The sequence below is a fragment of the Lipophrys pholis genome, assembly GCF_963383615.2.
Source record: "Lipophrys pholis genome assembly, chromosome: 7".
Lineage (NCBI taxonomy): Eukaryota > Metazoa > Chordata > Actinopteri > Blenniiformes > Blenniidae > Lipophrys > Lipophrys pholis.
This window is the reverse complement of record NC_137638.1, coordinates 17,855,181-17,882,062: the sequence shown is the minus strand read 5'-3', so window position 1 is coordinate 17,882,062 and position 26,882 is coordinate 17,855,181. Positions and strand designations below refer to the sequence as shown.

Below are 26,882 nucleotides of genomic sequence, written 5' to 3'. Positions count from 1 at the left end.
TTAGGTCGTAGCAAACGCAGTGGCAGCGCTGTCTGAGATAGCGGAGTCTCATCCCAACAGTAATCTACTGGACCTCAACCCTCAGACCATAAACAAGTTGCTAACGGCTCTTAATGAGTGCACAGAGTGGGGACAGATCTTCATTCTTGACTGTCTGGCCAATTACACACCTCGTGATGACCGTGAGTCTCAAAGGTAACCAGCGGACTCTTCTGATCATAGTTTTCTCCTCCTGCATGTCAGTTGACACATCGTTTCCCGGTGGACTTGGTTTAATTGTGTGGTTTTCTTTTTCAACGTCATTAACATCCATCAGCATCTGTGAGCGTGTGACCCCACGGCTCTCCCACGCCAACTCCGCGGTGGTGTTGTCAGCCGTCAAAGTTTTAATGAAGTTCATGGAGATGCTGCCCAAAGACTTGGACTATTATGGCACTCTGCTGAAAAAACTCGCCCCTCCACTGGTCACCCTCCTGTCTGCTGAGCCCGAGCTGCAATATGTTGCACTTAGAAACATCAATCTCATCGTCCAGAGGCGGTCAGTAGGAAATGCTGCCTTTAAAGCATCATGTTTCAGTTGATATTTCATTACCTTGGTTTGAAATTCATGTCTGATGTTTTTTTTATTTCTCAGCCCAGAGATCCTGAAACATGAAATGAAGGTTTTCTTTGTGAAGTACAACGATCCGATCTATGTGAAACTGGAGAAGCTGGACATCATGATTCGCCTGGCATCCCAAGCCAACATTGCTCAGGTAGCACACCTGCGTCAATAATACACTATTATCTTGGCATGCTGTCGGTAGATTAAAAATATCCTCATTGAGGTGACTTGTGTGACGAGCACGTCTGTCCCCGAGCAGGTGCTGGCTGAGCTGAAGGAGTACGCCACCGAGGTGGATGTGGACTTTGTGCGTAAAGCGGTCCGAGCCATCGGCCGCTGTGCCATCAAAGTAGAGGTGGGTGGAGGTCATGTGTTTAAATATTTGTGTCAGCAGTGCTGGAACACCAGTTCATGTGCCCGTGTTTACCGTCTCTTCAACGCTGAAGCAGAAACTGTAAATGATTAAAAGCCGGCTGTAAGGCTCAGTTTCAAACACAAGGTGGCTCTGTCAAGACAGTGCTGTGGGTAAGAGCCTGCACCAATCAGCCGTAACATTATGACCACTGAAAGGCGAGCTCAATAACGCTGATTATCTCTTCATCAAGGCACTTGTCAATGTGTTGGGATAAATTATTCAGGAAGTGAACATTTTATGTTAGAAGTTGATGTGTCCGAAGCAGAAAATCTGAGTGGTCTGAGGAAAGACGAATGGAAGCCCAGGCTCATTGGAGGGCCACGCAGGACGAAACTCATCTGCTGCCAACATATTCTGAAGCCAGACATCAGAATACACCTTCTCGTGGAATCCATTCCTCAACAGATCAGAGCACAAGCGTGACTTCACACTGTTATGCAGGTGGTCATAATATGATCGATAATACAACTCATTTATTACGGTTTCTTCTTTTTGGTAACATAGCTGGTATTTTATTTCATAGTTGCAACAGTGCTTGGAAATCATTTTTGGAAAGGTTATACACCTCGGAGAGACTTTATTTTACAAAAATGGCACATACCGGTATGTATGTATGTTTATTTGCTCCGACTTTAAAGTCTTAAAATATAATGGTATTCAAAATGTGGGGTTGGCTTTCTTTTTTCTGAAAAGAAATGTGTATGGGTGAACTATTGATTTATACTTTTTCTGGCCATTGTGTAACGCCAATCGTTAAGAGTTGGTGGGATTAGGGGTGGGTTGCATGCTTTAAGCTCACTTTGAGAAGTTTTGCTTCAATCACACTATGAAGATGTATTTTTCCGTGAGAGCCCTTTGAAAGGTTAAAAGAAATATAACTGTGAATATTTGATGTGTGAACCAATACAATCATGAAAAAGAACCGTTTTGTATTGTGCACATTTCTAAGTGCATCTTCTGTTTTCTGATCTTTAGTAATATCATTTATTTTCCTGTCTTTTGTCAGCAATCAGCTGAACGCTGCGTCAGCACCCTGCTGGATCTAATCCAGACCAAGGTCAACTATGTGGTGCAGGAAGCCATTGTGGTCATCAAGGATATCTTCCGCAAGTACCCCAACAAGTGCGTTTCTGATTTAAGTACACAATAGTATAAAAGTCACTTATTTTCGCAGGTATTTGATGATCTGATTTTAGTCTTAAAACTAGAATGAATGCAGGATGTCGATCTGTGCTTCACGTGATGCCTTGGTGACTTGTTACTTGCTGGTTTTGTTAAAGAGCTAAAGAGACAATGGCATTACTTAGTTTCTATGTCCAGACCTTTCCTTTGTATGATGCTTGTACACATTGAGATATTTTTAGATGTGTGCCACCATATTACGAGGGAATTGTTTGCATTGTTCACTTGAACCTATGAGAACCTAGAGCAGTGGGCGTGGGGTCTTGGACCCTGAAGGAGGGGAGCTTCGCCTGCCATGATGTTAAATTAGATTTCATCCTCTTAAAGAACAACACAGTAAGACATGTTTTAGAATCTAAAGCAGCGCTGGAAGAAAAGTAAAAGCCAGACCCATGCATTTCTTTGGGCAGAGGCTGAAAGGCTCCGCACAGCACCTTCATCCAAAAAGAGGCACACTTAGGTTTGCTCAGGTCTTAATGGGTCAAGGACTTGCATGTGCCGTTAAGAATAAGTGATCACGCCTCACTTACTGTTACCTGGGCTTTAATTTGCCAGTGTGAAGGCTCATTTTAACCTCAAGAAAACTCTGCGGACTGAACACACTGCCTTCATTGCATCCGGTGAAAGACCACGTTGATTGAGTTGGAGTGTGACTTCTGCTGTGGATCCAACAGAGTAGATTCATGTGCCAGACAGAAACCTCTCCCACTCAGCCTGAGACTCTCTTTCTTGAGTCGTGAGGCTCCAAGGGCGTCGCTTTGAAAAGTCTCCAGCTCATTATGGCTCTTGCATTGAGCAATATGAGTCATGCCCGGTTGAACTCCAGCTTTTTTTCTATTAATTAGACATTTGAGTCTTGGCATATCTGGCTATAAAAACATCATATAAATGGATTTGGGATTTGCCAGGCATTTCATGCTGGACTCCAAATCCATCAAAGATGGCTGAAGTCTTAATGTTTGGGTGTCTAGCCTGAGAAGGATCAAATCCAGAGTGAATAATGGCTTCACATTTGTCAGGCTTCCAGAACACACGCCTCCAAAGTAATAAATCTTAATTACGTTATACGTCTCCTTGTTTAAGTTGGCTGCTTTACAAGCTCGATGTGTAGAATTTGTTCTTCCATCACTCATATTGTCGTTTTCCTCCCTTGGCCCCTCTTGGCTGAGAATAGAAGATCGCTACCTGAAGGAAACTGCATTGAGTTTCTCAATGTCCTTCTTAAATTTGTTTTCTTTCCTCTTGTATGCACTATTTGAATTCTATGACCATGTTGTTTTCTTTGACTGTTTTTAGGTATGAGAGTGTGATTGCCACGCTGTGTGAAAACTTGGACTCCCTGGATGAGCCGGAGGCCCGTGCCGCCATGATCTGGATTGTGGGCGAGTACGCTGAGCGCATCGATAATGCTGATGAGCTGCTGGAGAGCTTCTTGGAGGGTTTCCATGATGAAAGCACTCAGGTGTGTTTCGGAGTCTGTGGGGAAGTTATTTAAAACAAAGTTCATATTCAATGGTCGTCGTACCAATGCTCTGCATTAATTTCTGTCAGTCAGAGGCACTCTGTAGTCAGAAATAATTGGTTAGCTCTGAAGAAGAAGGAGCCGTGTCGCACGCAAACGCAGAGGAGCTTCAGAGGACTGATCTGATTTAACTGTTTAATTATTTTCAAATGAGAAAATTACAGAATCGGAGGGGTGTAATATTTTGTTTTACTGTGACTAACCTTGTTTAATGAGAAGACGGTGCAATAAGTGGATCAGTTTTTGTGTGTGGCTCAGAGGCATGTTTTGTAGAAAAGCCAGCCTTCTCTCAGAAGAGCTTTCTCCACAGCTCACTGTGCTTTTCATCGAAGCTTTTGTTAGACATTATCCTCTGAGTAACTGATCGATTCTCTAATTGTTGCCTTGGAGAAGCTTTACTGATCATAAATACAGTGTTTGCGGGTAGAAAGATATGCATTATGCATAAAATATTCCCAACTGTGCCATTGTGCAGATTAAATTCGTAGTGGAAATATTTACTGGTTGGCATTCATGGGAAATCTAAACCTTGAGATTTCTTCCGTTTCATTGCTTAATGTCCATTGCAGAGCTTTGAGTTAAGCCCATTATTGGGATGCACTTGCTCACTCCACTTATACTTGGTTGCATTCTGATGGTAGCAGCTGTAACACCAGTGTGTGTGTGTGCACTGTGACCTGCAGGTGCAGCTTCAGCTTCTGACAGCAATCGTCAAGTTGTTCCTGAAAAAGCCCACAGAGACGCAGGAGCTGGTGCAGCAGGTGCTCAGCCTCGCCACCCAGGTGAGAAAAACACACACCAACAGTTCAGCTCATCCGTTTTATATTCAACTAGTATTTCTGTCTGTAGTTGCCTGATCATCCGCCCGGTTTTGGCCGCTACTTTGAGCTTTCCATTATTGTCTTCCTCCTCTTAGCGTGTGCAGTTTGCTCCCATCCAGCCTCTTTTAATATCTTTTTCCCAAAGAGCTTTCTAATCTAATATCTTTGGAATATTTATTTTAGAGACACTTTAGTATTGATGGTTTCATTAGGCTGAACTTCCTAATGGCTCCAGTGATTTGAGTGTACTTTACTGTGCTCAAACTTAATTTTGTTTTAATGACTTTCGGTTGTGAGCTGATGAGTTCACTTTCTGGAAAATATCCTGTGTTCCCATGGAGTCTGCAATACAAATATCAGGGTGGCAATGGAGAGCTGTCTTTTTCTCAGTCTTGTTCGCTCCACCGTGAAAATGACTGAACACAAGCAACTTCTCATAACAACGCTATCTGATTTTGTCTAATTTGCAAGAATCATCGCTTCAAATATGTTTCAGTGACCTAAACAACATCTTTGTAATTATTTATTTTTTAATTTTTTTAACAAAAGCAGATTGTAAGAACTGGAACTTCTGTCCAAGAGTGTGTATTTTTGGAGTTTTGTTCTGGTACAGTGCACAAAGCAAGCAACAACAGAACTCCAACAAAACTTTATGAAAAAAAAACCCACTTTTTTTTGGTGAGTTTGCATTGTAGATAATTGGAATCCACTGAAACCCTGGAAGCACTAAGTCTAAAAAAAAAAAAAACTAATTACAAGGTACAGTGTGAGATTAGCTATGTTGGCACTATCTCAGATGTTCATCTTTGAATTGCTGCAGTAGCCAACATCAAATACTTATTAAACATTTGATATGTAACATTGTTCATTCTCATCCCTTCACCTTTGTCGCTCTTTGCAGGACTCTGACAACCCAGACCTCAGGGATCGAGGCTACATCTACTGGCGTCTGCTCTCCACAGACCCTGTGGCTGCCAAGGAGGTGGTTCTGGCTGAGAAGCCTCTGATTTCTGAGGAGACCGATCTGATCGAGCCCACGCTCCTGGAGGAGCTTATCTGCCACATTGGCACTCTGGCCTCTGTGTACCACAAGCCTCCCAGTGCCTTTGTTGAGGGCAGCCGTGGCGTTCAGCACAAGAGGCTCCCCGGCAGTGCTGGATCGTGAGTCATGCTCTTTATTTATTTTATTTATTTATTTATTTATCTATCTATCTATCTATTTATTTATTTGTTTGTTTGTTTGTTGAACCACTGAAGGCAAAGGGGGTTGTTTTCTTAAGTGGACATTGCACCTAGACTCTGCTATTATGTTTTCTATCAGTTCTGCTGAGTAACACTCTCGGCAGTGTGAGGTCGTGTGGATATTTCTCTGTGGTCTTTGTTCCCTCCAGACCTGCACCTCATCACATACAGTTACTGTTCTTCTCAAGGAGTTCACATATCAACAGGTTAACTGGGATGACAGTGATGTGAAAGTGACCAGATTTGTCTGGTTTGTGAAATGTTCACCTCGAATTAATACCACTCACCTTTCCTTTGTACAGTGGGGAGAGTGTTGAGAGCCCGGACACAGGATCTGCTGCTGCCGTTTCTGATGCGCCTCCTGCTGTCATCCCTTCCCAAGGAGATCTCCTGGGAGATCTTCTCAATCTGGACCTAACACCTCCCACCACAACTGGACCGCCCCCACCTGCTTCTACCGGCTTGCAGATGGGTGCTGTGGACCTTCTTGGAGGAGGACTGGACAGCCTGGTACGTCTCGCTTTCATCACTGTTCATGTGAACTCTCACCTTCTGAACGGTTGTTCTTTTTTGTTGGAGGCTCAGTTTTAATGGGCAAATTTCTCTGTTTATTGCCTATTATGGGTGCTTTTCTTTTTTCTCTTGACTGTTGTATGTTCTTCTTTCTTTGTTCAATGCTGCACCTGCAGATGGGGGATGAGTCTGAGCCGGTAATTACCTGGAAGGGGAGGGCACATTTAAAAACCACAACAGGACATCGAGGATAAATTAGTGCTGTTGGATGTGTTCACACTTTGTAGGCTCAGCCAAACTTTAACTCACAAAATAAATGCCTATATTCTGCAACTGCAGAAACTTTTGTTAATGTGACGGCTTCCTAGATTATTGGGAAAACTTAAATATATTTGTATGATTTTAATGGTACAACTACAATGACTCTAGAAAAGGCTTTTAGCCTGGATGTAACGCTACTCTTGTAAGTGTAATTAAATGGATCTTTAGTGATACATTTAGTCTGAAATAAGGTCTTAAAATGTAGGTCCTAAAACAACTGAAATCAGAGGTTCAGAGCATCAAATTTGATTTAAGGCAGAATCATTTTAGTTTCTTAAGCTTTTTATGTTTTTGTCATTTTACATTTATATTCTACAGCCACTGTCAAAAACAATTTGTACATTCAAGCCATCTTTATCAATTTTTAATACAGCTTTATTAAAACATTTTCTTTACATATAGAAAATTACTAGCAGAGTTTACTGTGACCTCATGTCTTAATCTATCTTGTTGTGCACATAGAATGAAGCATTTTGAAGCGTGAGCACATCCTCACTGTAGTCTTTGTGCATCAGTCTGACACTTTCATTCATCGTTTATCATCTTTTGTGCTGAAATGAGCAGGCAGCATGTGGTTAAGTCCATCTCTTTATTTCTGGGCTCTGCGGTGTGTTTCATCTTTCAATCAGCCGCCCATTCCTCTGCGGACGGACGCTCCTCAGTCACCTCAGCTCCCACCTCAGTCCCCATCGCCCCCAGATTACAGCCCGACTGAGGTTGGTCCAGAGGGGACCCTGCTGGACCACAAAAAGGCCAGCACCAGTTTAGACCAAGCACCCTGTCCCCTGATGTATCACTGTGCCCTCTGATTAGTCCTCCCCAGCAGTGATCTGTGCCTGTTTCTACTTTGTGTTGCACTCTTTTTGTTTTCCTGCGTCATGTAGAATGAGTTTGTCGTAAAATACTGAGATTTCACTGAAAATGCTGCACACAGTAGTCTACTTTTGTTGCTCTGTGGAATCATACTGATAGTTTCACTTGATCCTCAACCTTTTCACCACGCAATGGTAGATTTATTTTGCTATCCGCTCTTGACCAAGTGACTTTTGTTAGACATTCAGCTGTGGACATCGACTGGTCACATGAAGGTGTGAATGTGATGCACTGGTGTCTTTCTTGCTGTTGACTTATTTTGCTTTAAACCCCATAGCGTTCACTCTTCACTGAAAGATGTTAGAGCAGGGGTGTCAAACATCTGGCCTGTCGAGTGGGTCCATTCCCCTCTGTCTGTGAAAAGCAACAAAAAAGGCATTCATTTTCATTGTAAAATTAAAGAAACTGCAGTTTGTAATTTTTGGTTTCTGGTATATTGCTGTTTTAGCTTAAGTAAACAACCATGAAATCCAGTGCCGAGATCTGAGCAGAGGGATCAATAATGCAGTGGTAAAAGCAAACTACCTTGTTACCAGTGAAGTAACTTTAACATCAAGGCCAAACTGAGTGTTAGTTTGTGAAAATGTGTTTTTCTGAGACTGTAGAGACTGTGTGCCCTGAGAATCAGCAGCAGCCTCAGAAACACTGTTGTAGAGAGGATTTCTGATCTTTTAACAGACATGCCAAATATACAGTCATTTTTTTTCTCCGATCCAACAACATTGAAAGAGAAACGACAAGCCATACATTTCGAACTTTGTAAAAAATACAGTGAAATGTATACTAACAAAGATGATGTATCATGAATAAAATGGCACACTTTAAAGATGTTTAAGTAAAACAAGGACAACGACAACGTGTTCAGTTTTTGCGGGAAGATATTTCATGAACACATTTCATCATATTGGACCGTATGTGGCTATTGGACTAAAATGAGTTTGACACTCCTGCGTTAGACTCTCACACCCCTCCTTCCTCCTCACATCTCCCAGAATATTATATAATTTTGCTGCAGCTTTTCACGTGTTTTCTTTTTCTTTCTCCCATGCTCAGCTCGGAGGAGACCTCGGAGGAAGTCCTGCTGTAAGTTGGCCTTGTTGGGGTTTGATTAGTCAATACAGGCTCACAGTAAATGTTTGACAGTGACATGCTGCTTTGTGTCCTACAGATGGGAACTGGATTCGGGGCTCCTCCAGCTTCAATGCCAGCCTCTTTTCCTGCCCCAGTTAGTGGTGGGCTGGATGACCTGTTTGATCTTGGCGGTGGAGTTGGGATGCCAATGGGATCCTTCACTCCCCCTAAAACTGTGAGTCCCAACAAGATCAGAAAGACGAACGACAATAACTGATGGAAGCAGATATGAAGTTTCTCATTCTGCCTTTGTTCAGGTTTGGCTTCCGGCTATGAAGGCCAAGGGTCTGGAGATAACGGGCACTTTTGCCCGCCGTGCTGGGGTCATCCAGATGGAGATGACCCTCACCAATAAGGCTATGAGCGTCATGAGTGATTTTGCCATTCAGTTTAACAGAAACAGGTCCGACCATCCCACTAACTACTGAAACCTTGTATTTATCTACACAGACACATTTTGTAACACCGTTTCTTTTGCCGTGCCGCTCTTCAGCTTTGGCCTCGCTCCAGCTGGTCCGCTCCAGATCCTCACCCCTGTTGGCCCCAACCAGAGTATTGAAGCGAGTCTTCCCCTCAGCACTGTGGGACCTGTCATGAAGATGGAGCCCCTCAACAATCTCCAAGTAAGATTTGATACTCGTGAGCCAGTGTAAATTATTTCAACATCAGCAATATTGGTGCCAATGAAGCCTGAAATCCGACGACCTAATAAGGTATTCAGTCGTGTAATTTAAACAGAGTGAAAATTCAATGGCGGATGTTTACTTTTCCGGAGTAAAATGAGTCCTTTGTTTGGCTCAGTCTGTTCAGTAGCAAATGAAAGACTCAAAGCTGCGAGTGTTTTGGCTTCTTAGTCATGTGGTATGTTTTACTGTGTATCCAACAGACATGGCTGTCACTTTACACCACGTCCCCGAAATTTTACCACATGTCTTCTCCGATTAGTAATGCATCCTTGCTGTTATTCAGCTATACTGTTGAATTCCCATGCTGTGAATAAAATGGGATTAAAACATAAAACAGACTTCAGAGGTGTTGTAAATAAAAGCGCAGCAGAGGCTGGCTGGCTTTTGATCAGGGTGGTTCTTTTAACAGGGCAGGATGGTGGACGGGCGCTGTGTGCAGCTGGACAGAGAAGATAAGAGTGTTAAGGGGTGGTGATAGAGGTGGGGGTGGTCATTAGTGGTCTCACAACACATGGCTTTTTGTTTCTCTTGGCCTTTACAACCCTGCCAACCTTTTTTTTTCCCTTCCTCTGCTGCCTCAAGGGCGGCTTTGATGGGCACTACTGTCTGTTTTGACATAGCCGGATATTTTACTTAGAGATGTTTCACATGAGCTTTGTCATGTTGGGGCATAATGTGTCTCAATATTAATCTAAGTACTGTTTTGACTCACTGTGTTGGAGCAGTATTTTTCACTATTCAAATGCTCAAGTGGCTGAAACTGCCCAAGTCAGCGCAACTCATGAAAAGGCTTCTCTAGTATTCATGAATATTTCTGCTACAACGAACCTCCAGCTATGAACGTTTAAGACAAAATTGGTTTACTTGTTGTACAAATGGGCTTTCATATTTCACTTTGTCAGACGTAAAGAGGCTAATCGTTATGTTATGGCAGCAACGTTTTCAGAAATGTGTTATGTTGTTATTGATCTGTCAATTTATTACTGTGGGAAGTCAAGTGACATTTTAAATGGCCTTGAAAAAGGCGACAACAAGAACTAGATTATTGGTAATAGGACTTCATTTATAATGGATAGTTTCACTTTTTCAGGAGTTGAATTTACCTATTGACACACACACACACACACACACACACACACACACACACACACACACACACACACACACACACACACACACACGCTAATGGTGAAGGCACGTTGTGGTTCAGCGTCTTGCCCAAGAACATTTTGAAACGTGGAAAGAGATTGAACCTTTAAACATTCAATTGGAAGACAACCTGCACTACCACCTGAGCCACTGTTGCTTCATTATTAAACACTGAAATGCCAAGTCGTTTGTCTCATTAAATATTTAGCTTTACTGCGCAACCACTTCTGTTGCCTTGGAACTTGTGAAAAATGAATTAATCTGTGCTGCTGTTTGTGTGGTAGTCTGTCCAGATGAAACTGTTTTGGGGGGGTTTTCTTCTAAGGATTTTTTTTTTTTTTATATGACAGGAACTTATTCTGAAAACAATAAAATTCTTGTTTTAGTTGAATATCTGCGGATGACTCTAGGGTATTTGATTTTGGAAAATTAAATGTAAAATTTTGATATATACTCAACATTTGTCAGATGAATGACAATAACAGTTTGAGAACTCATTCCAAATCCCAAATAATTTAAATGGACATGGAGATGGAAAAGTGACTACAGAAAGGATTTATATATTTATATGTCACAAAAATGGTTGAAAACATCCTGTGATCCAAAGCTCTAATAAGCTGGAATGAAAGTGTTTTGTAATGTCACTTTAAATCTGACAAGGTGTCACAGTAAATAAAGCTTCATTCATTTGTGGAGTCTTCAGCTTAATATTCGTCATGGAAAGAGAATTTCAGCCAATTGAAGAAGCGCAATGCCAGTGATGGTACAGGTTCAGTTTAGTTGTGTCCCCATAGGGCAATTTGTGTGGCAGTGAAATATGAAACATTAACGCACATTTAAAACTTCAAGAGAGAAACTGATAATACAGTGTGCTGAATGAGTGAATGGTTTATTTCGATTACTATTAGAGTGCAAAAATTAAATTTGGTGTATTCAGTTTATTGTGCTTAAAGTTTCACATGCACATTTTTTTTCTTTTTCACAATTTCTGTATCTGAAACGGGTATAGGCTGAAGCCAAGGCTAAAGAATGGTAAAACAAACTCCAGTATCTTTCTGTACAAAAGCAGGACTAGCGGTGTGTTGGATGAACTCACGAAAACACACAGGACAGGCTCCAGTGTCAGACCTCCTCTTCTTGGCCACCTGACCTCTTCATAATCAAGCCCCAGTGTACAAACATTCAGCTAGAAAGTGTTGTGTTTGTACCGGCCCACACTGCAGACAGGAATAAGACACCTGGATGATTTATTCATGAGTCATTCCTCTGGCCTACTCAGTCTTTCTCTCAGGCTTGCTTTGTGGAGCAGCCGTTCACTGCCGAACATATGTGTCATAAAGCAAGCTCCTCAAATAAACACCAAGTCTGTGTGCTTAAGTGTCCTGTATTTTATCCCGGAGGGTCTATCGATCATAGGGCGTCAGAGGGAAAACAGGCTCATGAAATCAACGTTTTTCTTTTCGTATAAAGTTTTGCTTGAGTGCTAGTTTAGTTAATTTCATGACATTTCGCTCATCACCCCCTTATTGCTTGAATTTATTTTCAGCCTCTGCCTGCTATCTTTATCTCCTTTGCTCTATCTATTTTTTAATCCTTTTTTGATGAAGGAGCTTCAGAATGCTGTTTTTAGAACGATGAATTTAGCATCTAAGTCAAGTGTTGATGAAACGAGTCTCATTTGGTGGAACCCAATAAATTCTTGCAATACAATGACAACTGCAAATGCATAGATATTAGATCCTCTGATATACATAGACAGTTCTAAGTAAAGCCTACTTTGAAGGAAAATTATATATTTTCATGTAAACTGACAAAATATTTCTTTCAAGACGCCTTTAAGGAAAAAAAGTATTCAGGAATTTGACTTTTTCCTTGTTCAGTAATGTGTCAGTGGTCACAAGTTACACACAATTCTATGTTTTACTGAAAGGTATTGAAGCAGTGTTTCAGGTAACACTCGTCACCTGGTTCAGGTAAAACTACTTTCAGTTTATAGCTCGTTTCAGGTTTCCAGCCGTCTTGGTAGCACAGTGATAGTGGGTGACATGGCATCAGGACTAAGTGATAGTGGCAGCAGTCGGGTTGTTTTCCTCAGTAAACAAAAGCTTTTTCAGCTTCAAATTATGACTGAAGCTTTCTAAGAGAGAAGTGTATTGCTCTATCAGTGACTTTGAAATGATATGAGATGTACGGAAAGCCCGATCGGGCGGCACAAAAGTCGCCACACTATCAGAGGAGCAGCACATTGGACTTTGTTCTCAGGGAAATGGAAAAGCGACCTCATTGTGAAGAAAGAATTCACTCAGTAGAAAGATCAAGACTCCGATCTTATCAAAACAAAGCTGTTCAGTGATGGTCGCAGAGGATATGAAGAGTGTCTGAAGTCTGACAACACCACTCTTGTTGATTGAAAAATGACTCGCGACACTTGTACAGTTCCAGATCTGTGACGGTAGAAGTATGGAAGGTGTTTAGCAGGTACAATGATGAGCATGGACACATGACCAATACTGTGGATATCTTTCGCTGCCCCAAACTTATTAAATGCAAACGTGTTTATTGAGCGGACTTACTATAGAAACATATGATTGATTGTGTCCCTAACGGGGATCAAAGTCGCCCAGCTCTGAAGTGTCTGAAGCGTCATTCACACATATCAAGACAAGTTAGGTCACGTTCTCCAGAGACAAGCGTCTTCATTTGACAGCTCTGTAGAGAAAATAAGACGGCAACAGAATAAGAAGTCTTAAGAAGACCTCAAATAACCAGTCATTCCTTAATACAGCTGCATTGCCTCTTTATATTTGAATTTGGTTGAATAAATCTGTGGAGTTTGAGTTCCGCGGTCATTAAAGTTAAAAATATGGTACAGGAAGTACCCAGACATTCATTTTCAGAAAGTTGCCTGCAGATGAGATTTGATTGTGATAGAAATATTGGTGTCAGAGTTTCAAACTTTTCTTTATCATCCTTTAATATGTGTGAGAGTAAAATTCCCAAAAGATTACTGCTCATTTGTTCGGTAAACAGCACACAAAGCTGCCATGCCCTTCCTTGAAGAGCACTTAAAATGTAATTACTGATGTACTGCTTCTTGTTTCTCCTCCTGTTGTTCTTCCTCCTTGGATCTAATCTCTCTCGCAGGTGGCTGTTAAGAACAACATCGACGTGTTCTACTTCAGCTGCCAGTACCCCATCAGCATGCTGTTTGTAGAGGACGGGAAGATGGGTGAGTGCTCCTCAGATAAATCTCTCCACCCAAAAGTCTCAAAGGCCTCGGTGACGTCGGCTGCAGACGCGTACGTCAGTGCTTCAGTTCGCGGTGTCGCTATTGTGACTGTGGTGAGCGTGCAAAGTGTCAGTTGTTATCGTCTTACGTGTCACTCCACGCGCCTGAACTCGCTCTCACATTTGCACTGGGACCACACAGCCACTGCCATATCACACAAGGCCAATTTGAGTATTCCCCCCCTCCCCCTTTTGTTTGTGTGCTGTTGTTTGATTTATTGTGTGAGAACATGTTGACGTCTGTCCCTGTGGAGCGCTCTAATGGGGCGGGCAGCGGGAGAGCTGCCAGAGGCTGCGAGCTAATGCTCCGGACCCTGAGCCCCAGCAGGGTCCCTTTTTGTCTAGAGTGAAATCGAGCCACACTCTTATAACTTGAACTTTTTTAAAAAAAAATTTATTGTTGCACTGTGCACATGCACCTTTACAAAAGTCATGTTTTTTGACGTCTCTGAATTTGCAATATATCGTTGGTCTCTCTCATGGATTGCGGCTCTTTGTCCACAGAGAGACAAGTCTTCCTCGCCACATGGAAAGACATTCCAAATGACAACGAGTCCCAGTTCCAGATAAAAGAGTGCCATCTCAGCTCAGGTAAGAAGCATGGATACACATCACACTGCAGGCACATCCTGCAGCTTCTTTGTGTGAAAATAGACGAGCAGAGCTGTGGCTGAACCTCAGAATCAGATCATCGTTAATGAAGCAAATTGTATTTGATGAGAACTCATCAGCTGCAGTCCCTATTTATGTGTGATAATTCAGTTTTACACAAGTGTGCGAGCAGCTGAACTGGAGAAGAATTCCTAATGACAGCTTAATGGATATTTCCCCCCGCAGATTAAATTTCTTCCTTATGAACAAAGAGGGAGGATTTCACGTCCTGCTGGGGAGCAACAGCAAAACCAAGAGTGACGAGAAAAGTTAATTCCAAATTAGTGACTGTATCTTTGCTGCGCTGACGGCCTGCAGTGAAATTCCTATTGGATGACAAGAGAGAGAAATCCTTTATGGTCTGGTACATCTAATGAGAGCTTTAGCAGACAAGTGTAGGGCATTACAGGAATCAGAATGTGGATTTTCATATAAAGCTTATAAACAAAACTAAACTGGAAAAAACAAAACAAAATGGAACCAATTTTTGGAGAAATGATCAGAGTTATGTTAATTTCCATTCACGTTAACTCAACAGATGCCGCCTCCAACAAGCTGCAGGGGAGCAACATCTTCACCATAGCGAAGCGTACAGTGGACGGCCAGGACATGCTCTATCAGTCCATGAAGCTCACCAATGGCATCTGGGTGTTGGCTGAGCTGAGGGTGCAGGCAGGAAACCCGAATTACACAGTGAGTACAGCTGAGATTCAATCGTGTCATGGTAATGTCAACATCTGTCATACCGGTCTGAATACAAGAGGGCTCGTCCTAAAAATGCTTCATTTCAAATGCTTTGGATGGAAGTGAGGATGACCTCCTGTGGTTGGAGCAGGCGGGCAGCCATGATAGCTGGAGTGAAACCAGCGAGGCAGGAGATCTGTGAAGGGAATCAGCGGAGAATATTGAAGACTGTATATGAAACTATTTATAACCAGAAACTATCTCTGAAGTTCAGCAAATGTGGGCTATTGAGCTTTTGTCTATGAGGAGTTAGAACATAGTACATTGTTAGGATTAACTCGTGTCTGTTAGGATATCCCACGAGGGCATGACCTTTCTAAAGCTGATCAACATCCGTTTGGTCCAGTGCAAGTCTTTGTTTTGCACAACACAAGCAGATATGTAATAAGTAGTACAAACCAGAGTTTGGATGCCATCACACTGGATACCAACAATTCTCTGCGTTAGTGCAGATATCACATAAATTTCTTTTTAATTGCACTATATGAGCTCAAAAGTTTATGAATGGACAACACCTTTTCTTTATATATCATCTTTCAAAGTGATAAATAATACAACTGCAGACAGGAAAATGGAACACAAATAAGAGATGATAAATTAGATGCAAATGCAAAATTAATGAAAATAGAAATGTTTCTTGGTGTAGTACAAAGAAAGCCTGGAGCATGTTGAGAAAACATCAAAATTCAGTTATTCTGAAATGCTCTAAATATGTAAGTATTTGTTAGTGGTACACAGGGGCTGATGTCTTAACAGAGCCTAAAAAGGTTTCATCTAAATGAACATTTAATTTATGAGTGTAATATGCTCAGACTCCTAAGAGGCTATCGGTACCATTGATTAATGCTTTGTATGTGCAGTATTATCTTATCTTGTCTTTTGACTTCTGCTCACACATGTAGAAGGAAATAAATTGAATAAACTGGTTTACATGAGCAAAGACATCAGAGTATTGGGGAGAAATGTCGACGTTTTCTCATGATCATGTAACTGTCATTATCTGATAAAAGCACATCACTTCCTGCTATGTAATTGACCACTTGAAATATGCGATAATCATTGGATGTGTGGTGTGTATGTCGAGGAAGACGTCCACCTCCCAGCCTGTGCTTCCAGTGCACTTCAGGACCAGACGGCTTGAATAAAGTCAGTGTGATAAGAGGTGAAAAATACTGCGATGGCCGCTGATAAAGAGATAAAAAAGTGGCTTATCTGGTTTGGACGAGCAGAGAATTGACTGAGATTGATGTGTGGTAATGGGCTGCGAAGGTGCGGGTGAGGGGAGGCTTGATTTGGTGACTCATCTAGTCTGTGCACATGTCCATTAGTGCGCACATGTATTTGTTTTTGCATGGTGTCTCGTGTAGGTGCGTGGTGTTCCTTCGTCAGCATGTCAAGTCTCCGGTCTTGATGGATTGTTTTTGGCTTAGACATTCTGCAAGACGAGGCCCCGGCGATGACCTTGGCATGACTCTGTTCTCAGCACTCGGTCTGCGTTTCAGAACATGTTTTATTTATGAGGTGGCATTAACCGTCTTCTTGTTTTCTTCCGTCTAGACTGAGCAATTTGTCCATTCCTCTTCTGGTTCATTAAATCTTTAGATTTTTCAACTGGTTCACACTTTGCACAGCTCAATCTGTTCAGTCGCCGCACCGTCTGACCTGTTATAGAACCAAACACAACCAAAGTCCTTGAGTGAGGTTGAGTTTTATGTAAGCATCAATTGTAAACCTGGAGGCGCTGTACATCCTTTATATATTTGATTTTTTATTTGTGACCTAACATCATTCATTCAGGAGGTTGTTTGTGTCCACCTTCCTATTTTGCTTCACTCCTATTGTTCCTTAAATTTGACTTATAAATTGAAAACGCTCCATCATCCAGTTCTCTGTAGAGACACAAATTCATCGTAGAGATAGGAACTGAACTTTCAAGTTAACGTCGCTGCAAGTGCAGCGTGTGCTCTGACGTTTGTCCCTCTGCGCTGCTTCCTGCAGCAGCGTCCCTGCGCTCCTCTTGGCTCGGGACATTAAAGCCAAGCTGCCACAGCCTTTTGTCTGCAGCTATTTTTAGCGCAGAAGAAGCAAAGCCACTGCATGTTTTTCAGAGCTCGTGCTTCTCAGAATAAGACATTATAAATAAAGCTGCATTATGTAATCTAGTGCCATCAGTAGAAATCATTGGTAGCATGTTTGACGTTTTGGCTATTTCTTTCTGACGGTTCAACACTTGGTGGGACTCTGCAGCTCTCCCATGATGCTTCACTTCACATATTACAGTGTGACTGTATAGCTGTGTCCCAGATCCACACTCCACTCAGCTTCTAGATGAAGTTTGATGATGATGGCAAAGCGATTAAACTAAACTGCTGTGCACGATAAATTAACTTATTTTTTGTGAATGCAGTTAATGGGCTGTGTTATCACACATTGTCGGAGAACAAGTCGCAGTTGTAAAATAACATTACAATGGACAATAACTGTTCAAAGACAAAGTCTTACATTTTACATTATCTCTAAAACTGGATCCTCATTTCACTTAAGGACATTTGAGACCAGCTGGTACCACATTACCATATCACCTTTGAAGTTGAAATGCTGAGCTCGTTCGCTCATTTGGACATTTTTTTTCCATCAAAGTCAAATACTAATACCTTGTTTCTGCTGAAAACTGAAAACCCGCTGCAGCTTAAACCAAAGTAAAATGGCTAAATGAGAGTGAACTGAACCAGTGAAGGGACAGCATCTGGAAAAAATAAAAAAGAGCTGGAACTCACCTCAAAGCTGCTTAAAGCCGAGTAGAGCTGCAGACTCACGTGACGCTTCCCTGTGTTTCCGTCACCTCAGTCGACCCCTTTCACACTGTCACACTGTGTTCATCTCATCTCGTGACACGTCAGGACAAAAGAGTCCTGCTCAAAGTTTTCCTCTCGCTTCCATCTGTGCTCAAGAATGCTTAATAATATTTATAGTGGAGAAGTGGGACGTCGCTCTTCTTGACATGAAGGATGTTCTCCTCTGCCATCTCTTGTCCCCATGGCAACGATGTGGCCAGGTGGCAGTTTTCTTCTTCTTCTTCTACTCGCCATTTGAGCTGATGATTCATTTCCTTTATGTCGAAGTGAGCTTCGGCACAGAAACGGACACCACAGACATGGCTGACATTCCTCGACACGAATCCCAAATGAAAACTCGTCTTTTATTTGGCTTAAATAGTTGTTGGTGACCTGTCCTGGGCGAACCCTGCCTTTTGGCTCCGTCATTCCAAATTGGGTGAAACGGTGTTGAAAATGGATGAGAGACAAACAAATATATAAAATAATGCGACAACAAAGGATTAGATGAAGGGGAAATAATACAATATTTCATTAGAATAACTTTTAGACCAGAATAGTGTTGTAAGTATATAGGAGACGAATTGAAATTAAAGAATAATTCTGATTCTATGAATGTGACGAATGCAATTGTTTCTGACTACATAAAGACTTCAGAGATTTTAAACAAGAACAAGTTGGTTTTTTTTATTTAACCTGTGGGTCCAAACTCTCATTAGCAATAATACATATCATGAAAAACATTAAATCATCAATCCTGAACAAGATTCAGCAGGACTCGGTTCAGAAAGTGTTTGTGCCGGTAGATGTCCCCTCGTGCCCCGACGTGTCACAGGCGTGTGAACACCGGTGTGACAGTACAAAGAGTCGGTCGCTGCAGTGTGGCGTTCTTGTATTTTCAGTAACAGAGAAATGCACTCCAAAACGCCAATGTCCACTTCAAAACGTAAATAGATTGTGATGTATGACCTTGCTTACAAAATCCAATTCTATTGAAGTTTCTTTCCAAATACGGAGCTGGGTGTGGATTCTCTACTGGATTTTGGAGCAACACTGGTGACAGTTGAATCATCCCATTGCTTTTCAGTGTCACAGTGCGCCTTTATTAAACCGCCATCTTGTATTGAGCGTCTTTCATTGAGTTATCCGATCCACCCTGCATTAGAGAAGCTTAGCGGCTCCAGGGTTTACAAAGACTCCTGCAGCGTTTTCATGCTGTTTTATTGATTCTTTGATCAGCTGGAAAGAAAATAGTTTTTGCACATGCAAATCTTTTTTCTTCTTTTTTTTTTTTGTATTGAAGCATTATCTTCACAGACGTATAGAAGCTCGTCATTATTTTAGGTCCATTGTATTGGTGTAATGAAACAAAAGCACTGTTATGAAAAAAAAAATTCCACCTCACAGTCCACCAAAACTTGGCTGGCCCCAGGCTCCCTCTTCCTGCCTTTTTTTTTTTTTTTTTTTTTGTCGTTGCGTGTGCTCTGATTTAATACGACTATGTCAGCAGCGAGCCCTGAGCTGTCCGCAGGAAGGCTGCAGTTAAAGGCTCTCCTAACACTGCTGCATTTCTTCACATCTCACCCTGTGGTGTTTGGAGCGCAGCCGCCTAAATGATGCCAGCAGCATGTATTAGTAAAGAGCCCTGGGTGTACCAGTGGACTTTTGAAGGGGCTGCGCAGTATTGCCACTTCATTCAGCCGCAGCACCGAACAGCCCGTCACTCCGTTTGATATTGTAGTTGTGAAGGAACCTTCCCTTCAGTCTCTTTATCACATTTCTTTCAATAATTGATCACTGTAATTTTTATAAAACCCTGTAGTGTCCTCCTATAGGAGCAAAACATTGACAGGATCACTTTGTCATGAAGACCGTAGTATAAAAGTCGGCATGCATGAACAGAATCCGGTGAACTACCCACCAAACATTTAATGTGAGATATCAGGGTCACTCTGTCCTCGCTGGTTAATAAGACACATGCAGCAAGCAGAGAGGAAAGGATAGAGCCGTCATTCAAACACTCTTGAATTGTCTCTTTTCGAGCATAGCAATATCTGAGACTTGGTTTCTTATCGGTGTGTGCTGCTCGTGCTTGTCGCTCAAAACTAAAGTCTTAGACGTCCTGAACACATTATATGACTGCTGGCTTGGGGTAGAAACCAGTTTCTCTGTAGAACTTCATTCTGTTCCAAAATGTTTGCCTTAACAGCCCTTTATTTATAATCTTCAGCAGCTTCTGAAATCCATTATAGCTGTTGAAGTGTCATGCAGCTCTCTATTCAGGCTCAATTCATCCCATTAACTTCCTAAAAGCATATTGCCTACAACCTGTTAACACCAAGCAGATGTGATGGGCATTGTGTCCAGGATCACAGTGTTGGTTGTTCGTTCACACCACAAGCAGCAGCTGGAGTTCCCTGCAGGTTAACATCCAAACACCAGAGTGAAATGTGCTTTACTCCAGAGGACTGATTCCATGCTCCTTTTTGTGTTTTGGACAGAGACCGCCTGCCTCCGTGTTTTACATTAAAATACTAACTAACCTTGCTGGGTTATTTTATGTCTCTCTCTCTCTCTGGCTGTTTTAAAGCTCCCATAGACCCACAGATAGAAAACACTATACATAAATAAAAAGACTAACCTACTAGTTTTTCTGATATTGACTAGCGAAGATGTAAAATTTTACCTGCTCCACTCTAGTAGAACAAATAGGGTTTTACATAAAAAAGAATCACTAATTAAAAGCTTGAGCAGGACAACAGTAATTATTGGTAAGTGTGTGTCCATGTAGACAAGAAAAATGCAGGTTGTTCTCCACTTTGCAGGGGCATGCTGGTTATTTACAGCTGCAGTCGTCACAAGAAAAAGCACTGTTGGCTGGTTTTCACCTCGCAGCAACTATTTCAATATATATATATATATATATATATAAATATTCAGAAACACTGTATTTTATAAGTGCAGTACCTATTTTGTGCCGTGCCGGCGGAGTCTGTATTCTGGTGAAGCGGCTCCACTGCTCCAGGTGGGTTGTGTTTCCTGTAAACAGCAAGCTCCTGGATCTAACGGAATAACGTCTGCAGTGTGATTGCAGCATGATGGTGGAGAGAAACTCGCTCCATCAAACCCCGAGCCCGCTCCCAGCTGAGACCCACATCAAAGAGGGGAGAGGCTGCCGCTGTTTACTCTGCTTTTGTATCTGCACTTCTGTCTTTGTCTGTCTGAGGCTGATAACGCTGAATTAAAACTCTGCTAATGTGAACCTGCTTTTCCTCTCTGATCAGGGGAAGCACAGGGTTTGGTCTCCTGCAGTAACGGGGCAATTAAGACAATCGAGAAGTTTACTTCACAGGAGTACAGAAATACTACCACATAGCACTTTGTTGTGCAACCTTGTCTTTTCTAATTCTTTTCCTATGGATCTTTGTGGAATTAATATATCTCATGACTGTTTTTGCTGGAGAATTTATTTCACAGCATCATTGTGTATTCTCACCCACAACCAGAGACCATCCATGTTAGGAAGGTTTGAAACAGGAGAAATGTGTTCAGCCAGTGTCAGAATGCTGTTATAGGGAGAAAACCTGGAGCTGAACACGACCAGTGGCGTAGTTGGTGCATTGATGTGTGGTGAAAGTCATTTATAATTTGAAATCAAAGCTAACATGTAAACCACGAATTAAGAACGGCAGGTCAGGATGAGGTCAGGCCTCCATATAAAAGAGGATCAGCAAATCACCGGAGTTGTTTCTGGTGCATCGAATTTGTTGGCTGCATCGCCGCCACCGAGACAATCAGCATGAGCTGGAAGAACAAAAAAAAAACTAAACAGAAAGCTGTGACATACAAAGGTAGACATTAAACAATCCTAAGATGAAAAAAGAAAATCGCACAGTATATCTATTTTACCAACCTTTTTAAAAAAAAAAAAAGTTTAGGTGTTTGTTAAATCATTGTTTGTTGAAATGTGTGGACCACCTGAGAAGTTGTTGAGCTCTGAAAGTACCGACTGATCGACCTGATTATACGGTTTGCTTTATCACTGACCCGCCACTTGCAACGGTTTGAAAATCCACTGTTCAGCCCGGTTGTTTGCCTTTTGGGGGACAACGGTGGTCTTAAAAGCTGGGATCACACTTTAAAAGTTTGCGTTTTGAGTCAAATGAAATCCTTTCCTTCTGTCCCCCTGCAGGTTTCTCTGAAGTGCAGAGCTCCCGAGGTCTCCCAGTGTGTGTTCCAGAGCTACGAGGCGGCGCTGAAGAACTGAACACTTCATTCCCTCCAGCTGCCGCCCTCACAGACTCCTGACCCCTCCCTCTTTCATCAGGCCCGCCAACCATGTTACAAAGCTCACGCAGCGCAGGAGCCAGTCTTCCCACTCCACTCCACTCGTCTCGTCTCGCATGCTGCGGTCTGTGTGTCCTTCAGCCGTTTGTTTCAGATGGGTTAAGGTCTATTGAACCTGTGCTCTGCCCCTCTTCACCGCGGCAGAGATGCCCTCTCTCTGTAAGTCTGTCCACACCACAGGTTTCTGTTTCTGGACAAAATAACCCTCGTTATTTCCCCCTCGACTCGCCTGACATTCTCTCTTTCTCTCGTGAGGGACAGACTTCTCTCACTGTTGACTGTTTCTCTGCAGGAGGCGCTTTAATCATTTCCAAGCCCCACTTTTCTGCAAATTAGAGGCTTTTTTTAGCATCAGCAGGTGAATCATCCCTTTAGGCGTATTTATTTGGGGGGTAATTTCAATTAAATTCTGTCAGAAAAAGGCTTTACTGCTCCTCTCCCTCTGCCTGCGTGGAGTGGATAGTGGCTGTGCGGGCCATAACAGACACATAAATACTTAAAAACTACACAATGGTTGTCTGTCATTGTCCACAGTTTTCTTTTGTGTCTGTGGGTCGCCACAGAGTCCGATTGACAAATCATCCCGTGAAGCAGAGTGTCTGACGTGTGCACGGAAACTGTGTTAGTGTGTATTTACTTTAATTTTGACATTATCTTGATCTATCTAGCAGCAGTTGTCCACCAACGGCTTCCTTATTAGTCATTCCATGGTTTGATTTGCGTTTGTAGTCTTGATGTAAATGTGGGCAAACTGTTATGGAGCCTTGGGTTGGGAGGGTTTTATATTCCCCACCCCCCACCCCACCTCCCCGGCCAGCGACGGCTTCTCAGGCTCTCTGCCACTTTGCTCTCTGTGTGTCTTCATTGCAGCTCTGGAGGTCCATGGCTACTTGAGATAAGGGTTCGGGTGGGGGAAAAAAAAATGATGTCGTGGCTTGTAAGCTCTCCGATTGAAAGGTGTACACGTAGGAAGCACATAGTTTCAACTTGAACTTGTTCGACATCAAACACCCGCGTCCCTGTTTTACCTACAGACGGAATAATTGGATTCCTTTTCCGAGCGGTTACACTGAAGCCTTTTATCGGCTCTACAGGATGATTGCACCTATGCTAACACCTTTTGCAGATTACAGCAGAGGAAGCCGTGTCCTCTGAGTGCGTATCTTAGTGTGTGGTGGTGACGGCCCATTCATATGAAATGCTGTACAAAAAAAAAGTTGAATCAGATGTTTTTGATTGACATGATTTTGTTTGATGTGCGTGCGTCATTTGAAATAAGAACTATTAAAAGTCTTGATAAATTCACATCTTGGGTTATTATTTATTTTTTCACCACTTGTCAGGCTTCATGATATAACCAGAGATAAAAATGAAGATTCTTTCATGGCACCGTCTGCTGATGCCGAAGTCCCAGTGTCACAGGGTGAACAACATTGTCTCGGTTTTATTTGCTTGGTAAAGTCCACGTACCCAGAGGGCCTGGAGTCTACATGAATTGTATTTGCTCTGTTCTTTGTAATCACGGCTGACCTTTGAGGTGTTCGGGGCTCTCGTCTTGTCCTCTAGTGGCCCATCGAGGACTCTGATGTGCTGCTACATTCTCAACGGTCTTCTCAGCCTTTATCTTCGAGTGTCGGAGGTTTATCCACTACGTACTGCATAATCATGGTGCCCCCCCCCCCCCCTTTTTTTTTTTTTTTTTTCAAATGTCCCACCTGCCTTTGGGAAGCTTAACTAGGATTTCCTCTTCATTACCTGATGGTGAACACAAACACCTCTCATCTCGGATTTATTCCTTCACTTGTATCCAGAGTTGCACAGTCACATCACACAGGAGGAAGGTCAGTTCTCCAAGGCTGTCGGACCCTCTTCCACTAACAAACGATCCATAATATTGACAGTCAGTGATTGATGTGTCCCAACAGGGGGCGCCACTTTACTGTATTCTGATAGGAGCTCAGTTTTTGTAAAGGGACTTTGACTTCCAAATTCAAGAAATTATTTATTGAGTTGACTGTATGGAAGTAGTCGTATTAACCACAAAACACAGGACGTTTCTTGTGGGCGTCTTTTTACTAAATTTTTTTTCTCTGGTTTCATCAATGTAGTCACATTTACAGTGTCACTTCACCTCTGCCACTTTCCTGAGTACTAAATCGGTAATAAAATACACACTGGAGTCTAAATTTGACAGTGAATGTTCACATAGTAAATCAAAAGCAGGCTCCCTCCACGTGTTAGTGTCCAATTCATATCTGAGATCACTTTACAATATGAGGTGGTGATGGGTGAACGTCAACTATACTCCAGTATATACTGCTGACTGGCTTTATTTAGGTTGAGTGTCATGTGACACACACACACACACACACACACACACACACACACACACACACACACACACACACACACACACACAGGGAGAACATGTAAACCCCATATAGAAAGGCCTGGCTGGTATATTTGAACCCATTAAATTTTCACTGAGGCGAGAGAAAAGTCAATTATTTCTATTGTAAAAATAGGTGGATTATGGAGCTCATATACTGGCGGCCTTGAAAAGTTCAATCTTTTTCAATAATGCTGCTTCATAAAAAGTGCAGTATGTAAAATCTGTTGTTTCTTTGGTGGTTGATTATAAATCCAGCCGTCAGAGATTCAACAGGCTGTTAGATAATAAATAATAAATGGGTGATTTGTAACAGTTTTGCCAGGCTGGAAATTTGAGACATTTACAGTTGAACCCTCAAAATATATAGTGAAGTAGGTAAATACATAACTTTTACATGGATCACACTGGTTTGGCACTAACTCCAGAAAAAAAAATGGTTTAGAAATCTTCATATTGGCCAGACTAAATTAAGGGGTTTTTTTTTGTTTGCTTTTCAAATTTGTCCTTCAGTTTATGATTCACATCAATACATGCTCTCCTCTCGTTTCAAAATTAACTTTACCATCTGACATCAAGCATTATTTATCTTATGAAAGATTTGCTGAATGGTGTCCAAAAAGACATATTTGGCACAATCACATAAGCACAGGAGATTTAGGGACACCACTCAACCTTTAAAACCTGTTTTCAGAATGTAGGAGGAAACCCATTGAACCCTGCACAGGTACAGAATATGCAAACTGCACACCGAAGATCCTCCAAACAACCCAGATTCAATCCAGAGACATTCTCACGGTGAGGTGAGAGTGCTGACCACACCACTGTGCAGAATGTGTTTTTAATCACCACATAAAAAGGGCATACTGTCCCTTTAAAGCTCTGCATTTATGTAATGTGACAGAGCAGACTTGGAAAACTCAATGTCTGCATACTTATCGGAATCCTTAGCCTGATGGTGCTCACATAAATGCTGGATGATTTTCTCCTTCCTTCCTTCCCCAAGGCAGTGTTACTTCTGAGGACTCCAACATACACTCCTGTTGAGATGATAAAAAAATTAAATAAATAACCACAGTGGATGTAGACTTTGAAGTAGTGCTGACTGAATCTGAACTGCAACACAGTGTAAATTAATCAAAAAATGATCTTGCTATGTAAAATTTATGTAATGAAATCCTTGAATTGGCCCATAATTGGAAATGTCCCTGACTGCAGTGCACGAGCTCCACATGGCTCAGCCTTTGGTTGTAACATTAATGCACGGAGGCCCATGAGGTCCATTACACGTGACGAGGAAGCCCATATTCAAGTCACATCTCATGTGATCTGACAACGTAAATAAATCAATGCCATATCTCCTGCTTTGATGTCCAACACGTGACCCATCAGGCTCCTCCAATATACATGCATTTGATGATTCCTCCAGTCGGGGGCTTTGAGGAGCCATTTTTCCAGCGAGTCTCTCCACATGAATATCAATGCTTTGTAGAAAGGCCTCACGCGGTCTGCGTTTAGAGAGTGATCTCCTGGGCTAATGTTTTGTCTTCTTTGATGAAATATGGTTTTGTTCTCAGATGATTCACCAGAGAGATTAATCTTCCGGAGAACCTTGTTAAAATTACATATCAGCTTAGAGGACCGTTGATAAAATCGTTTGCACCTTTAATGGGTCAGTGAGGAGTCAGTGCTTAGAGACACTAAATGAAGACTAAATCGGCGTTTGTCTTTAAATATGGCATTTCACGCAGTTTTTGTAATAGTATTTTAGAACTAATCTTTTGAAATAAAGTGCAAAACCATAAATGTGATGACAGTTACATCTTACACAAGAGCTATGTCCCCCCCCCCAACATCTCATAATGTGAGAAACCTTTGGAAGTCCCCCATTCATTCAAAAGGTTCTTCTTGGCCTTGACAGTGTGTGCAGTGAGATTTGTGCGTGTGGTTCAGGCTTTAAGAGGAAAAGGGGCTCATCCTCACACACTTTAAACCACCTGCTATAAACCCTTTATAAAGAGAGTGGCTTTTTTTTTATTATAAAGTGCTGGACTCTCCTCTCGCTGTTTAAGGGCTCATCTGAAGTGACAACACGCCATAAAGTGTGAAATGTCTCCTCCCCTGTCCTCCCTTGTGCCCTGCGGGACTCTGTCCAGTGATCACTCACCTC

The 26,882-nt window shown here is 42.1% G+C and overlaps 1 protein-coding gene across 6 annotated transcripts in view; it reads left to right on the top strand.

The window, feature by feature from the left end:
• Window positions 1-23,629, top strand: part of ap1b1 (adaptor related protein complex 1 subunit beta 1) — a 29,997-nt gene extending 6,368 nt beyond the window's left edge. For 2 of the 6 annotated variants that reach the window (XM_080466898.1, XM_080466896.1), the window contains exons 6-24: window positions 5-195; window positions 317-538; window positions 635-755; window positions 864-959; window positions 2,026-2,141; window positions 3,498-3,663; window positions 4,407-4,505; window positions 5,446-5,705; window positions 6,089-6,296; window positions 6,476-6,496; window positions 7,250-7,372; window positions 8,547-8,576; window positions 8,662-8,799; window positions 8,882-9,027; window positions 9,118-9,247; window positions 13,604-13,688; window positions 14,252-14,338; window positions 14,937-15,091; window positions 22,169-23,629. In XM_080466898.1, coding sequence (XP_080323024.1) covers window positions 5-195; window positions 317-538; window positions 635-755; window positions 864-959; window positions 2,026-2,141; window positions 3,498-3,663; window positions 4,407-4,505; window positions 5,446-5,705; window positions 6,089-6,296; window positions 6,476-6,496; window positions 7,250-7,372; window positions 8,547-8,576; window positions 8,662-8,799; window positions 8,882-9,027; window positions 9,118-9,247; window positions 13,604-13,688; window positions 14,252-14,338; window positions 14,937-15,091; window positions 22,169-22,243 — 2,469 coding nt within the window. In that variant the 3' untranslated portion in view covers window positions 22,244-23,629. The remainder of the gene's footprint in view (window positions 1-4; window positions 196-316; window positions 539-634; window positions 756-863; window positions 960-2,025; window positions 2,142-3,497; window positions 3,664-4,406; window positions 4,506-5,445; window positions 5,706-6,088; window positions 6,297-6,475; window positions 6,497-7,249; window positions 7,373-8,546; window positions 8,577-8,661; window positions 8,800-8,881; window positions 9,028-9,117; window positions 9,248-13,603; window positions 13,689-14,251; window positions 14,339-14,936; window positions 15,092-22,168) is intronic. The other 4 variants (XM_080466900.1, XM_080466899.1, XM_080466897.1 and 1 more) reach the window with 3 other exon arrangements.
• Window positions 23,630-26,882: the final 3,253 nt, after the last annotated feature.